Source organism: Cheilinus undulatus, linkage group 16 (genome assembly GCF_018320785.1).
Source record: "Cheilinus undulatus linkage group 16, ASM1832078v1, whole genome shotgun sequence".
Classification (NCBI taxonomy): Eukaryota; Metazoa; Chordata; class Actinopteri; order Labriformes; family Labridae; genus Cheilinus; species Cheilinus undulatus.
In genome coordinates, this window is record NC_054880.1 from 22024601 (window position 1) to 22042240 (window position 17640).

The 17640-nt window shown below is 37.7% G+C and overlaps 1 protein-coding gene across 1 annotated transcript; it reads left to right on the top strand.

Moving 5' to 3' along the window:
• Positions 1 to 1832: 1832 nt before the first annotated feature.
• On the top strand, positions 1833 to 17397 carry spag1a (sperm associated antigen 1a). Its single transcript, XM_041809670.1, has 8 exons — positions 1833 to 2286; positions 4851 to 4950; positions 8185 to 8337; positions 11094 to 11251; positions 14367 to 14508; positions 16462 to 16588; positions 16710 to 16847; positions 17131 to 17397. The coding sequence occupies exons 1-8, from the start codon at positions 1926 to 1928 to the stop codon at positions 17134 to 17136; spliced, it is 1185 nt and encodes a 394-aa protein (XP_041665604.1). The 5' UTR covers positions 1833 to 1925; the 3' UTR covers positions 17137 to 17397.
• Positions 17398 to 17640: the final 243 nt, after the last annotated feature.

Here is a 17640-nt window from a genome sequence, read left to right on the forward strand (position 1 = left end):
ATTTCTGAGAGACCGTTGCAGCTTCAAATCAAGTGCAGATAACACCATCTTACACAACTATTCCTATGGGGCAATGTACACTGTGGGCATAATGAATGTCCAGTAGTGACTTACGGGTGCCTTTTGTTGGGAGCAGCTAGGTGGAAATTGATATCATTTCAAAAGAGAGGGAAAAGATGTATAAAGATAGCAATGGGACTCAAAACATATTGGGGGGCAAAAAAAAATAAAAAAACAAATGTGGTTGGGCTGTATACCATACAAGTTGATAAAAACACATTTTGAACACCTGAGGGAGTTTTAGCGATCTTATTTTGTAGGAGGAACCACAGTGGTGAACTTCCGGAGAACGTAAGATCTTGTGATATGCAGAACACGCACAGACTGTGCGTGAAGGGTGTGCTTTTTAACGGGTTTTTATTGTGAAAAGGAAATAGAACGCTACCTCATGCACTGAGCTTTTGCCAAAGGTAAGGGCCTTGTTAAAAACGGAAAAGTCAAATTTCTCGTTGAAGTGGTTTGAGTAAATGAATGTTTGTGCACATAATGAAACTGAGCATTTATGTTAGATGTCAAAATGTATGCTGCTGACAAAATCAGCCAAAGCCAGCCTTTCAAAAAGAACCCGCAGTCTTTATGCTAGCTTGGCATTAGCAAGACTTTATGCTCCATGTCAAATACTTCTGTGAAAATAGCCGCACTCTTTAAATGTTGGCCTATCTCTTACTAATTTTACTAAATATCTTCCAAGAAAAGTCTAAAAGAAAACACAAGTTCTCAACACATAAAAAATGCTAAAATAATAACACAATTCTCCTGGTGAAACATTTAAATCAATCTATCTAAAATGTAGATTAACCAAAATGATATAGAAACTAAGCTTTACAATAATAAGCTTTATAATAATAACAATAATAACTCTGTACACACCAATCTAATTAAAATGAAATAAAATTAGGGACAAAATCTAATTAGTTTTGATCTTTGACAGCAGCAGACTGGCATGTAAACCCAATAATTGGCAGTGTAAAATGGCCATGATTTGATATAAGAAGCCTTCTCATAGTGGTTAACTTCAGGTCTTGAGTTGGATTCAAACATAAGATTTATACAAATAAAATGAAAAGGGAAGAGTAGCCTGTTTGAATGTATTTTTAAATTTTTATTCGGATATTTCTGACCCTCTCAAGTTTGCCCCTGACAAGTATTCCATATAGCTGGAAAAACTAACACTAAAACTAGTGAAAACTAAACAAAAACAAAAGCATTTTTGCACAATAAAAACTCAAACTCTATTGAAGACAAAAAATAAAAACTAATGAAAAATCCCTATTATATCCTTGTTCCAGGTTGCTTTGATTGACTCTACCCATCAACAGACCTTACATGAGACACAACTTGTCATTCTTTAAATTTCTTTTTAGTGAAATAACTATTCAGTTTCCATTTTGATTTAAGTGGAAAGTAATGAACAAGATGGTCCACGGTTTGTGGATGAAAAGAGAAACTTTATTATTGTTTGTCCTTTAAATAAAAATTAAACCATATAATATAATTATGCACCTTTTTATGATTAGTTTCATTGCTTTTGTTTCAATAATGCAGCAGTGCTTTGTGTTTTGCATTTGCTTCATATATAACTACAATGATGCTGCTTATTTTCCTGTTTGTTTTTTCAGTCTAGGCCTCAGGGCCTTGTGTTTACTGTACAGTCTAATCTGAGGCTCTCCCTTCTGATCTGTCCTACTGCAGCACTGCATCACTGTAGCACTCCCCCCCCCCCGTGACATCACGACTGACGTCTCACCCAGGGGGCGTGTCCTAAAGAAATCCCCAGTCAGACACAGATGTAGCTGCAGCTCTGCGAGAGGAGAACAGAAACAGGGAGGGAGACAGTCTGAAGACACTGCAGAGGGAGTGCAGCTATGGGGAACGCACAAGAAAAACCCCCTGGCAGTGGAGGAGGAGGGGGAAGCAGATCACAGCAGACCACAGCAGGGAGTGGAACCAGGAGCCGGGGGGAAGGTAGTGTGAGAAAGACCCAGACTCAGAGAGCTCCAGAGAAAGGATTGGCTAATGGCACTCAAAGAGAAAACAGCACTGTTGGTGGACAAGAGGAGCAGGGCAGCCCTGCAGTGGACACAAGTTACCTGGACGCCCCTGCTGGGGCCCTTCCTCCTCACCTGGCCCGACTCAAGAATGAAGGGAACCACCTTTTTAAACATGGACAATTTGGAGATGCCTTAGAGAAGTACACACAGGCTATTGATGGATGTGCCGAAGCAGGTGAGAGAAGATATGAACACCTCATGTGCATCCAACAGAAAAATATTGAACCTGTCAATGAGAAAAATTTAATTTGAATCTCTCAGGAGTCTTGAAAGAGTCTAAAGAAGCAAATCTATGTTTTTAGTCATCACACAGTAAATAAACAGAACTGACATGGTCAGTATCAGCAGAATTGCATACCACAAAAACGTATGATTATTTCAAGAATGAGTAGGACTAATTTTTTCTTCATAAATTCACAGACATTTTCTACCTGAGCACAAGTAGAAATAAGCTATTTTCTTAGACTAACAAACATGCAATCAAATGTTTTGGTTTTAAACAATGAGACTAATAATGAGAAAGGGAAATCATACAAAAGTAGTCCTTTACAATTAAACATGAACAAAATGTTGGCTTTATTTAGCCACTCATACTTTATTCATAGGTGTATCCAAATTTTTTTTCTCACATATATCTTTTTTGTGTCTTGAGATTAACCCTTTGGTGTCATTTACATGTTATAACCTGTAAAGCCAGTTTCTTTACAAGATGCCACTGTTGTTTTTATGACAAAATGCACAAAATGAGCAATTTTACATATAAAATGATTGGAGGTAGGGATTATTGTATTCAAATGTTTTGGATATGTCAGAGATTAGCAACAAGTAGAGATATGTGAAAGTTGGGGTCATACCGATGTGTAAAATAACAATTAAGCTGATAATACTGATATTATTTTTTGGACTTTTTTTGGCTCCCACATTGCCAACAATTTCTGTCATGTTTGAACATCTAAACAGATCAGAGTTGGTCCAGTTTGTCTTCTAACTAATAAGAAGATGTTCCTCTCTGAATTAGCAGTTAGGTAAACCAGGTACGAATATTAAATCTATAAGATACAACAGATGAAAATTGGCTACTGATATCCATTCATGCCACATTATTTGCCAATGGCTGATGTTTTTCAACATGGCTGAAATGGAAACAGTGCTAAAACTGTTGCATTGGTAAATCTCTCCTATATGCTGTGTCAGATTTAAAATTTATGACATATCAATGCCAATAAGGAAAACATCTCTGCAAAAACTGATATGAAATTATTGCAGTGCTCTTCCCCCCACTTTTGGGGGTTATATCTCCTTTATGCATACACATATACTGTGCTGTGCAGAACTTTTAGGTTTGGGCCAGAAAATTAGGCTGAAGTGAGGCATAGATGTGGCTAGCACACAGCCTGAGGGCACCATTAGGCAGGGAGGAAGATTGACACAACCCAGGCCATGCTCTGGATATCCTTGCATATTACCAGTGGCATGGGGAAATAATCTGTTTGAGAAAAAGTCTACCTTTGGAGTTGAGTAAGAGGTGGATGTGGCGAGTAAGTGTGGCTTAGGGTACTGTCCAGACGGATTGTTGGGTTGCCATGAGCCCCTTATTGTGCTGTGAATGTCCCAAGGACTTAACAAGCCACCAGCAGTCTCCGGGCTGCTTATAAAATCATGCCATATGCAGTAACACAGTCAAATAAAAGTGAAAAATGCTTCAGAGTGGACAAAAATGTCCATAATTACACCGGTGGGTTAAGAAAACCCTTATTAAGAAACATCTGACTAAATGTAACCCGTGTAGTTCAGAAACATTAAAGATGGGTGACACAAAGACAGACAGAAAGTGCTTCTGTCATCTGTTGACCAGCTCTTGTAAGGATATCAGATTAAGTTGACTCACAGTGCCAGTTGGCTCTACAATACACAGGATCTCATGTCAAGTTTGGATGCTCATAATTGTAATGTTGCACAATCTACATCTAACAAATCTGCGTCACAGATAACAGGTTGAGTACAGCTTACATCTCATTCAAACACAGATCAGTCCACTGTGTGGCTAAGTGAACTTTTCATCACAAGTTTAATGTCTAAAAACCATTGCTGACAAAAAGCCATCACTGGTAATTTGTGAATGCAGTGGAGAGCTGGCACCAGACAGCACCGCTGGCTGTAGATAGGAGTCATATTGTATGTAGGGCTTTTAGGGTAAGATTGAATGTCACCCTGTACCTTTAAGAGCACTCAGCCAACTTTTACTCTCTCACCGGTGAGAGGGATTTTTTATGCAGCTCCGGAGAAGTGCTTAAAAAGATTAGACTTAATGTCCGAACAGACTTAGCAGAGACTCTCTTAAAGGGACGCTCTGAAAACGATGCGTGACTTTGTCTTTTTTTAAATATTGTAAGTACCTTTAGTTCAGGAATATCATCCCTGAAGTTTTACAGTGCTGAAGCAGAAAGCAGTTACTGATGGATGTGAAACTGCGGTGAAGGTTAAAAGAGGGAGGGCAGTTTATAAAAGAACCCTCCTCAAAGGACTGATACAAGCACATCTATTTTCCGACTCATTCAACATTTAGTCTTCTTGGCTTCTTTAAACCAAGGTCACAAAGCACAGAAATGTTACAGAGAACTAATGTTGACATAACGCACTTACCTGCTCTCATAGCTTTATGTTAGTATAACACAAAGGTGAGTGCAATATCAGTGTCTGATCTTTAAAATAAGTATGTTGTGCTTGTATCCCCTGCAGCCGTCGATAGTCCAGAAGACCTGTGTATTCTCTACTCAAACAGAGCAGCCTGTTACCTCAAGGATGGAAACAGCTCAGACTGCATACAGGACTGCACCAAGTAAGTGACTGCTTTCAGTGCTGGTAATGCTTCTGTCTACAGTACATTCAGAAAGAATTCACACACCCCCTTTATTCTTCGTAGTTTTATGTTTCAGCCTGATCCTTCAAACATTTGGATTCATTTCTATTCTCATTAATGTACACTCAGTACCCCATCATGACAGATTAGAAAGCAGAATTTTAGACATTTTTGCAAACTTATTAATAATAAACAACTGGAACATCATACTGACAGCATTCAGACTCTTTTCAACAACCCTTGTAATGAAGTTCCAGTTCCTCCCATGTCTCTTGATCGTTGCTGGGATGTTTCTATATCTTGATTTGAATTCACCTGTGGTAGATTAAACTGATAGGGCATGCTTTGAAAGAACACATACATACAACTTACAGCTGAAAATGCATATCAGAGCAAAAACCAAGCCATGAGGTAAAGGGAAGAGCACAGTGGTCTCCATAAATGTCAAATGGAAGAAGTTGCACAATCAGGACTCTTACAAGCACTGGTCACCTGGCCAAACAAAGCAATTGGGGAAGGAGGAAGTTAGTAAGGTAGTAAGGCAGGAGATCCTGGACAACTATCACTGCAGCCCTCCATCAATCTGGGTTTTATGTTAAATTTTATGACATATCATACAGTATGGGGGGCTGCACAGTGGCGCACTGTTGCCTCACAGCAAGAAGGTCCCTGGTTCGCTTCCTGATCAGGGTCTGTGCAGAGTTTGCATGTTCTCCTCGTGCACGTGCGGTACTCCAGTCTCCTCCCACCACCAAATACATGCTCATTAGGTTCATTGGTTACTCTAAATTGGCTGTAGCTGTGAATGTGAGCATGCCTGGCGACCAGTCCAGGGTGTACCCTGCCTCTCACCCAGGGACAGCTGGGATAGGCTCCAGCACACCCACGACCCTTAACGGGATAAGCAGTATAGAAAATGGATGGATCATACAGTATGTTATTTTATTTGATCATATCACAATATAACTTTGCATTATAATACATAATGTTAAATAACAATCAATTAAGTAATGTTACCTTTCATCATGTTATGTTATATTTTGTTAGGCTATGTTATGATACATTATTTATTTATGTTATGTTATGATATGTTATGTTACATTGCATTACATTACATTAGTTGCATTACATTACATTGTGTTATGTTACATTATGTTACATTGTTACGTTATGTTACGTACGTTATGTTATGTTATACTGTTACATTATGTTGTGTTACGTTAAGTTATATTACCTTATGTAACGTTATGTTACGTACGTTATGTTACATAAATGTTACATAATGTTAGGTTATGTTAACGCTATATTTTAACATATATTGTTATATTAAGTTATATTACTTAATATTACATTATGTTTTATTACATTACATTGCATTACAGTATGTTACATTACGTTACATTATCTTACCTTATGTTTTGTCACCTTATGTTATGTTACTCTAAGTTATGTTATTTTATGTTATGTTATGTTACAATACATCGCATTACGTTATGTTAAATTGTCACCTTATTTTACAATATGACACATTACAATACTTCATGTTATGTTATTCAATGTTATTTCACATAGAATTACCTAAATTTGGACTTCTATTGTGGCACTAAAGACAACAGTTTCAATTACATTGAATCAGACACTGTGGACCTCAACGCAGTATTTCAACTTAACTTTTTAGGTGTCAGAGATTTGTTATTCTAGAGGCAGCTTTTGCAGCTTTAAGCAAGGAGCATGTGAAGTCCACTGAGCTCAGTGCAAATTTGTGTCACACACCTTTACTCTGTTTCTCACAAACCGGTTGTCTTTGGACCAAACTGGCGCAATCGATATCACGTGAAGCATATGGGACTGCTTGTCTTTACACAGAAGAACCTCCCAGCACTTGTAAAATGTCTTTTCAGAGCAGAATGGTTTCAGTTCCTCCTTTAAAATGTGTGTTGTAAATTAAATTTTCTTTTTCACCTTTGGTTATCAGTTTTAGTAGTTAAGCTACATTTTTGATATTTCAAAAAGAATTTTTAACTTTGCAGCAAAAACGGGGAGAAGTACCATGTGCTCTCATTCTGTGGTCAACTCCAAATTGAAGCCAAGTGCTCTTGAAGAATGAGGAGTAAATATCAAAAAACAGGGCCACCGGGGCAATCTTCAGGCACACTCGCTCGAGTCAAGGATTTAAGTAAAAAGCCTTTAATACATCAGGGCATATCTAATAAAAACAATAAAAAATCACGGGGAAAGCCAACCGGTTTCAACCACGCAGGGTCTTCATCAGGGCATGAACAAAACACTGACACAGGTGAGGTTCATTTAGAGAATCATGTGATCTGAAGGCTGAATCCACACCAGCTAGAAGGTATCAGGCTACAGAAAATCTCAGATTGAATATATAACCCCAATAATGGTGAAAAAATAGGATAAAGACATTATCAGAGAAAATTCATATGAAAAAATACCAAAGTGTGCTATATGTCACCAAATGCAGAATATAAGCTAAATTAATGAAAAGATGCAAGAGATAAAAATATGCATATGCTAGTACAACATGCACACTTGCATCTACACAAATGCATACAAACACGTATACATATATACCTACATATAAACACATAAGCACCCACCAACATACTAAAGAAGGAAAGGCTACAGTAAAAATATCTATAAACTTAAGACAGATTTTCAAAATATATATATATATATGTGATTTTTTATTGTTTTTATTAGATATGCCCTGATGTATTAAAGGCTTTTTACTTAAATCCTTGACTCGAGCGAGTGTGCCTGAAGATTGCCCCGGTGGCCCTGTTTTTTTATTATTTAACTTTATATGAGTAACTTGGTTATGATTGTCCTGTTGATACTCAGAGCTGACAGAAAACTATGATTTGTGACACTTTATTATGATCAGTATATTTATGAGTTGTTAATTTGGGTAATTACTGTAGAATTTTTCTCACATGTTAATCAACTACTTAATCTCTTGCAGTTTTCAGTTGATCTCTTCAATATTTGAACTCAGTTCTTGTTATTCCACAGACACTAAACAAGCTTGACACCGTTTCTGCAGACTGAAGGGATCTCTTTGCCTGGAAATACTACACAAACACTGCATGTGTTTATGAATGGAGTGTCACAGTTCAGTGACACCTGTGGCAGGGTGAACAGCTGTAGACACTTTTATCCTCTCTGTTCTCCACGTCTCTCTGATCCTCTTAGGGCTTTGGAGCTGCAGCCTTTTGCCTTGAAGCCCCTGCTGCGTAGAGCGATGGCTTATGAGTCACTGGAGCGCTACAGGAAGGCCTATGTGGATTATAAGACCGTCCTGCAGATAGACACCGGAGTACAGGCAGCTCACGACAGCGTCCACAGGTCAGCTAATAAAACAACCAAACAAATGAAACTGTTCATGTCACATGGATCTTATATTATAACACAAAGCAGTGTACTCCAAGTTACTATAGATTACTTGATTAATACATATATTTCTTAGAAATTTTAAAACTTCTATTTTTATAGCTGCCTCTAGAGCATCCAATACAAGCATCCAATATATTTTCCTGTTGCATACCCCACAAAACATCTTGTTTTCTTTTACTTTGTGGGTGGAAACCATGCCATTCTGTTCAGTGTGCATTACACAGAATACAAAACAGAATAATCTAGTTGTACTGGTTAACTCCTCTGTTTGGATTATGGGTATTATTAATGGTAAGGAGTCAGTACTGTGGTTTGGGTGCAAGAAGCATGTACATTATGTTGCTGATAGTTCACAAGAACCAAGGGGGTCTTATAGCCAGGTTTAATGTTCAGCACCATGGAGAGAGCCCGCTGCGTTAATGTTGAATGAATGAGGAAAAGTGTCTTTAATTTTTGTTTTATGATCCTTGTAGTTTTCGGTTTTTTACAAGTATCTCAAAACTACTCAACTTTATCTTGATATATTTTGATGTTCAATGAAACTATAGTGTTAGAGTGGGATGGCACCCCGGTCAAAATTCCTTTAAGTTTTATTTTTCATAAAATGTTTAGCTTTTTCACCACCTTCAAAATAAGCTTTATTTTATAGTGACGCTTCCTATCTGAGAACAATATAGATTCTAAAAGTTCATGTTTATGCTGACTAACTGGCACGATGCAAAGGCATTTTCATACACGAAAACAGAACAAATACATTGTTGACTTTTTTAATTATGCTGTTGCATGTCCTATTTCTGCTGTGAAAAAGGCCAACTGGCAAGTGAAATCTCACTTCTTTTATTTTTTCAGTCAAAGAGTCTTAAACTTGAGTCCAGGCCAAATTTCAAATCCAAACATATATCACATCGTGGTACACAGCTTCAGAGCATAGATACATATTCTGGTCATTCTGGTTGTTTCACTACTAGAGTACCTGCTTTGTAAAATTTATAAGTATTCAAAATACTTAAAAAAACATCTCAAGACATTGTTTCATTTGAGGTCTTTTGTTTTTTTACCCCACGATGAAGTTTGTGCATGACAAAAAGCAATAATTTAAAAACAGCTGTCTAATGCTTACAATTTTTCAAATCACAGTTAATCACAGTTTTTTTGGGGGGTATATTTCCAGTAATGGCAATGAAGCAGGCCTGAAAAAATATCATACTTAATCTCTTGCTCACTCACCCTCTCTCGTTTTCCCATAATTATGCCTTTAAAGTTGGTGTTTTTTTGTTTTTTTTTTACTTTTAAAAAACTTTTTTACTGTCTTTAACTATGGGAAATGACTTTCTGTTTGGATACAGGGATGCTTTTACTTTTACAGAAAATAAGAGACTTTGGGTAGATCAAAGATTATAAAAATCAACATAACTACTGGGAAAAAGGAACTTGTTATGGATGCAAAAAAAAGCTCACTAAAAAATCACTAGAATCAAAGGTTGAAGAGGCTGTAGTTCACTGGTGTCTGTAAGGCTACGTTCACAACGCAGGCCTTAATGCTCAATTCTGATCTTTTCTCAGATCTGATTTTTTTGTTTGCCTGTTCACACTGCAGTCAACTTCCAAAAGATCAGATATGTATCTGATTTAAAACCACATACGAAAGTGGCCTGAATCTGATTCAAAACGGTCAGATTCAATGTGGCTTGCACTGTTCACACTGTCAGAAAAAAATCATATACCAGTCACATGTGAGCAAAAAAATCAGATTCAGGTCACTTTCAACTGCAGTGTGAACGTAGCCTAAGTTCAACACCAGGTAAGGAGATCTTGATTGCCAAGGATTAGCTGCAGCTGGGACACCTAACGAGCTGCAGCCATGACCATCCAAGAGTGATGGCAGCTGAATTTAAACTTAAATGGGTGTGGTTAAAATTTTACTCCAGTAGAATTTCATCTGTGTTTTTACTCTAGCTCTGGTGGTGACTGGTAATAAATACACACTAAGAAGATTAAATTGGATTATTTTTAATTAAAATATTTTTCACTCTGTAAAAATTATTCTGATTTTCCTGTGAACTCAAGTAAATTGACTTCACTTCTGGCCACCACTGATTACTGCCTATCCTACCTGTATTGCATCATTTTGTTTCGTTTGTTTCATTTTGTTTTATATAGTATCATTTCGCACTGTATCCTATTGTATATCGATTGCATAGTATTGTACTGTATTGTATCGTTTCGTATCTTATTGTATCACATCCTATACTATCATATTGTATCGTATTACATAATAGTATTTCCTATTCTATCCTATCATTTTCTATCACATCCAATTGTGTCTGTAATATCTACTGTAACGAATTGATCTCAATTTGTTCACATCAATTGTCCTGAAAAACATGTGCATGGTAGTAAAGAATACTTAAGCTTGGATGTAAAGAAGATGACACTAAAAAAAAATCTTCTCATGTGTGGTTTATACCATTTGAATAATTATTGGCTCTGACTGGCTTGAAAATCATGAAGATTTTTCAGGAAACTTTAGGTAGGTAGTAGATATCTACAATGATTATATGTCCCTTTACCCCTCATTGTTTTAGGTTTCATCTCCTCCAAGCATCCAAGTAGAGCCCACAACCACCATGGCTGCAAAAACAAAAAACATGCAATAATTAGTTTTCATACTGCTGTAAGTTGTGCTGTGTGTTGGGGTTTTTTTTCAGGATCACCAAGATGCTAATTGAGCAGGATGGTCCTGAATGGAGAGAGAAGCTTCCAGAGATTCCTGTCGTCCCTCTGTCCATCCAGCAGCAACACAGAGACAAACCTGTCAGTGCTGAAGTGGCTCAGGCTCGAGCTGCCAGGGCTGCACAGGAGGAGGGTCAGTAACATCACTCATACTTGAAGCATAAATGAGGTTATAAGTCTGCAGAAATGTATGTTTTAGATAAAAATGGGTAAAGGTTTGTAGAGTAACATAGTTTTTCCTTAAAGCATTCAAACCGCTTCTTCTTGTTCTGATGTGAATCTATTAAAAAAAAAACACTTCAGTGTCTTTGTTGGATAATTCCTAAAGATTCTGGGTGTTACATTTTTGAAATAAAATCCTTGAATAATGGAATCATGAGGCGGAAGTCAGGCAGTGAGAATCAGCATGTAAGTGCTGAGCGCTGAAAAGAAACTCCTGCTGAGAGATACTGAGTGTGTGAAAGTATGTGTGTGTCTGGATGGATCATCAATAATGCAGAGAGTAAGGAGATCCTCACAGTGTAGCGCTGCTGTAATGGAACAATCCAGGTCAGGTTTCCTGCAGGCTGCTCCTGCTCACATAGATGGAAGGCTTTACATGTGTCATAAATTCACATTTATTTAAAGACACAATGTGTTGTAAATAAGCTACAAATCCAGCACATATATTGTCACATTAACAACTTCAGCTGCATTCAGAAAATTTCCACTCACAGTATTTAAGTCCCACGCAGATAAAGCTCGCAACTTAAGGAGACACACATCTACAAACAAAAACACGTAACAAGTTTAGCACATATACAGATCAGAGGTAATCTTAAAATAGCACACTGCTGTTGCTGGGGAAACTGATGGGAAGAGGTTCACCTGTCAGTTTTTCACACATTATATTCACCAGTTCAAGCATGATTGTAACACATAAGGAGGAACAGATAGCTGCCAAACTAAATTTCATGGTATGGGACATGTGATACATCTATCCAGCCATTCACTCATATACATGGGTGTTTTTAACAATGTGCTCTCTAGAAAGTCAAGCATGCTGCTTGACTAACCCTGGGAGCATCTTGAGTGCAGAGCCTTCATTGCTAAGAACAGCTATCCATTTTGAAGTTAATATTTAAGTCAGAGAGCCATTCAGAGTGTTCTCTGACAAAATAGTTTTTTGTTAACCCAACAGTCCACCACAAAGCATTTGCCCCCCACACACAAACCCCACTTTTTACCCAAATCTAGCACAACAACAAAAACAAGGCAATCATAAAAATCACACAACACAAAGCAGTTCCAATTATCCCCTCAGTGTATTCAACGGTTCAATGAAAAGTCCACCTATCAACACACCACCAAACCCCAGAGTCACTATCTCAGATCCCCTATTTAAAAGTTAAGGCACTCAATATCTGCAAGAATTTTTCAAACAGAGTGAGACCTCTTGTCTCACTTCCAATCATATCATATCGTATCATGTCTTTGACTGATTCAAAAGATAAAGATACAATGATTTTGAAAATAAGGGTGAAGAGCAACACTGCTGTTTGAAATACCAGTTTAGCTAGTTGCCAGTTACAATGCCAGAGTTTTTCATCACTTTTTATACGGGCTTACTCATACTGTTGTGGGCGACTGTGGATGAGTCGGTCGTCTCATAATCTGAAGGTTGTGGGTTCGATCCCCAGCTCCTGAAGTCATATGCTGATGCGTCCTTGGACAAGACACTTAACCCCAGTTTGCTCCCACTGCTGCTTCAGTGGCGTGTAAATGGGTATGGATGCCTACTAATGGGATTAGCTAATAGTGAGGGCCAATTCTCCATAGCAACCTGAGTGAATGAGTGTGCGAGTGAATGGGTAGGCGTGACCTGTGGTGTAAAAGTGCTTTGAATAGTCAGATGATTAGAAAAGTGCTATATCCATTTGTGACAAAGATGGTGTAAGACTGCTACAGTGCTTATATTTTCTGTCATGTTTGACCATTGGAAACAAATTAGTTTGTTCAGCAGGTGACTTCTTTGCCTAAAAAAATCTGATCCACAGTTAGGCAATACTGTAGAGAACATTAAGTGTGTGCAGCACTGGAGTCAAAGGCTAGTTTCCATAAGAGGGTAATAATGTGTATTACATTGTATCACATCACATTGAATCATAGTGTATCATATACCATCGTAATATATTGCATCATATTACATTTCATTGAATTGTACTGTATCGTCATGTCACGTAGGGCCCACTTAACATATACACACATTTAACTGTCATATTGAATCATATTATCATGTCTTATTTTTTTGTATCCCATCTTATCCCATCCTGTTGTATAGTATCGTATTAAATGCATAATATCACATTGTATCGCATTTTTGTATTATATTATATTGTATCATGTCTTATATCGTATTGCCTCATTGTTGTGTTGTATAGTAACTTATTGTATCATATCATTCTATTGAATCATATTGTACAGCATCTCATCAGATCGTCGAATTGTATCGTATCACATTGTATGGTATGGAATTGTATTGTGTTATATCGTATTGGCATATTGTATCACACTGTATTGCATCCTTGCATTGTGTTGTGTAACACCAGGCTTATATATGTGTGTTTATTAACATAAACACACAAATTAACTCCAACAAGGTCTAATCACTGAAAATACTCAGGCTGTTGTGAGACATTTTTAACCTTATCAGTTTGTATCTTATCGTTAAATTTTGAACACCAAAGATCCTTAGAGGTGTTTCATTATCTTTTCCAGAAATGACTGGCATTGCCTCTCATTTCAGTGCCTTCTGTTAAAATAACTAAGGAGACATGCAGTCTTTCAGGCTTTTCTGAGTAATCTTTCTGATCCCTCTGTGTGTCTATTCCCATGAGTCTGTGGATATATTTAAGTGCCTGTTTGTGTGTCTGTTTGCCAAAGTCATTACATATAGTGGTTTCCTAAGCAGAGCAGAGAGCTCAGTAAGCAGGAGTTGACTCATCCCTTCAGGTTCATTCAGACTGCTGCTGACAGGCTGGTACATTTATTGATCACTCCTGAAAAAACGTCTGAAAGAAAGCAACGTTTCTCCAGTTTGGAGGACAAACAGTATTCATCACAGCCGTTCAACGCTGAAGAAGTCTTTCAAAGTATGTTTTTACAGATCAGGAGGATAACATCAGATGCTTTTGCCATGTTTTGCTCATTACTATTTTGTGTCTTTTTGAGCATTTCAGTATTAAATGTTTTTATATTTCTACCAACAGTCAGAAGAAAAGAGGCTCGTTTTACTTTACTGAAGCGGGAGGGAAATGACTTGGTAAAGACGGGGCAGTACCAGGAGGCTCTGCAGAAGTACAGCGAATGTCTCACACTAAAACCCGACGAGTGTGCCCTCTACACCAACAGGTATGTATGAATCATCCCAAGTGTGATTGCTGTAGCTTTGCAACAGAGTGGATTTCAGCATGTTGTATCATACCTTGAAATCTGAAAAAAGAAATGCTGTGCTTAAGAAAGACGTAAAGAAACGTAACTGCAGGGAAACAAAGAGAAACACAGCAATAAAAGGAGCAGTATCCACTGTGGACAGATTGAAAAAATCATTAATAAAATGAAACCAGGATTGGGCAAAAAATCTTTACATAAAGCACCAGCTCTTTATCGATTATCGTTTTGTGTGTAAATATTATTTATGAAGTCATAAAACCTGGGTTTAATGTTTCAAACACAGGGAGTGGGGAGTTATTTGATGATTTCCCTTGAGAACAGTGTAACAGGAAAAACAGCAGAGGGCACCAAATGATCATCAACATATGAAGCTCTGTCCATTACTTCAGTTATCTTTGTTGTTAGCAGTGAATATGAGGCTGGTTGTATGAATGAGGGCAGCCACTATCAGCTTTACAACACATCTTATCATTATATTACTGTTAAATAGTTTAGGTTTTCTTTATAACTTTGTGTGTTGCTGTTATCTGGATGTAAATGTAGATAAACTAGCTGTAGGGAGTGAAAACATGAAAACATAAACATATGAACCCTGTGATCTTCTGCAGATGTATTTAATTTTATAATTTAGATAATTTGATTGTAAGGGACCATGCACAGATTCAACCATTAATGATACAATTTGTACTCTAGCAGAGGAGCATTAAAGAGATTGGATTGTAGAATAAGCTTCCATTATGCATGCATGCATTATCTAGACCTCTTGTCCTGTTCAGGGTCACAGTGGGCCATGTTGCTGATCCCAGCTGTCATTTGGCGGGGGGCAGGATAGTTTATTGACCAGTCAATCACAGTGCTAACATACAGAGACAAACAACCACCACGCTCATATTGACACCTGTAGACAATTTAGAGTCACCAGTTACCCTGGCATGTGGGTGCAATGCATTTGTGATAGGTCAGTAGTATTTGTGCTAGCATCCTGGCTAACAGTTACCTCATTATGGAGTTAAAAAGCGTCTCAACCAATCATGAGTCTGATGTTTAAATTGTTGGATTGTGCCACTTTTTAACACCATTACATCATTTGTCCCACTCATTTTTGCCACAAACAACCAATTTTCCCCACTTTGTTCCACTTTTAACGCATTTTTGCCACTTTTTGTCACTTTTAACTAATTTTTTGCTACATATTTGCCTATTGTAACCAATTTTTGTCTTATAATTTGCCACACTTGGGCCCATTTTTGCCACACTTTTATCACTTTTAATCTCTTTCCACCTTTTTTTTTTTTTTTGCAACTTTGATTTCCTTTCCAACACTTTTGCCACAGGTAACCCATTTTTACAAGTTTTTCCACTTTTTTTGTAACCACTTTTGAGCCAATATTACCCCTTGTGCCCATTTTTGTATCCTTTCACAATTATTTAATTTCCACAATCATCATCACAGTGTCTTCTACTTTGTTTTCTGGCATCCTGAAGTCTGACTACTTTCCATATGGTTAATTTAAATTTTCCCATCCATGTTCTTAACATTACCTTAAAAAGGTTATACTGTTTTTTATTTGTTGTTGTTTTTTTTTAAAGGGGTTTACATCTTGTTAGGGCCATTCACTAATAAATAGAATTTATTTGTTGTTGTTCTGATAAAAGTGATTATTGTTCAGGTCGAAAATAAAATATGGCTCTCACAGTTTAACATTTACAATGGAACATGGTTTTACTGACCTCCATGGGCCCCAATTTGACTGGATCCCAGAAGACTCTCCCTTTTATCCCCCCTTATGGTCAGCCTTGACAGGGAGAAGATGTCCCAGCAGAGAGAGCCTGTACAACCAGGATTTGAACTAGGAAGCATCTTTCTGTGAGGGCATAGCACTAACCCACTACTCCACTGTGCTTCTGCAGAGCCATCTGCCTGCTCAAACTGAATCGTTTTGAAGAGGCCAAACAGGACTGTGACTCTGCTCTGCGGCTGGAGCCGGGCAACAAGAAAGCCTTCTACAGACGAGCCCTGGCTCATAAAGGTTTACAGGTACCTTTCGTTACTCCTTTTTTCCTGAAAAGGATTTGTTCTTCTTACAGTATTAATGATTGCGTTTTTCTACCACTTCTATGTATGTATGTGTGCATCTGTGAAACATGCATAATTCCAGGACTACCTATCAGCCAGCAGTGACCTGCAAGAAGTCCTCCAGCTAGACCCAAAGGTTCGGGAGGCGGAGCAGGAGCTGGAGGTGGTGACGGGCCTGCTGAGACAGAGTCTGATGAACAACACTGGACACACACCGAGGGTGAGAGATGCGTACATTCACACACACATAAACCTATGCAAAAGACAATGGAAAACTTAATAATCAGAATAATACTCTGGAAACTACTTTTAATAGTTTTAAATCCAAAGTTAAACTTATTGAACAACTTTCAAGTTAAAATATCTAAGCTTTGGACAACCTTTGAATTCTAGAAATAAGAAAAGATAATCATTTATAACAATTAAGGGGTGTATTGTGCTTCTAAATGATCAAGTACTTGAATAAAACCACATAAAAGCTGACAGTTTCTAATTTCCTGCAGGTTTGATTTCTGTAAAAGAATATGGAGGCAGAGAGAAGAAGCAGGTGTGGACAAACACACTGTACTGTAGCAGTAAAGGAGGAAAAGGACTCTTACAGCCATCATCTGCAGTAAGTACAACCTCAAAAAGAAAATGACTGGCATTAACGTCCTGGGACAGCTCCTCAGACAACCAGCTCTGCACCATCCGCAGTGTGTGCACACCACAGCGTAACTCCTGAAAACACACAACCTTACATAATGGGCAGCTTTATTTGAAAGGCTAACTTCAAGGTACTCATGACCTGCTTGCACTGTAAGTCATTCACATTATGATGTAATGTACTGTGAATACAGATTCTTGTAACAGGCTACAGAGCTCTGTTATATAGGGAAGTAATACCTGAAAAGAAAGAGTGTGTATATATGTGTGCCTTATTGACATTTCTATCAGAGTAAAGAAAAATGCCAAGAATTAAAGTCTTATTTCCTTTTGTTTGGAGAGGCTGTGTTTGTTCCTCTGAATCGTCA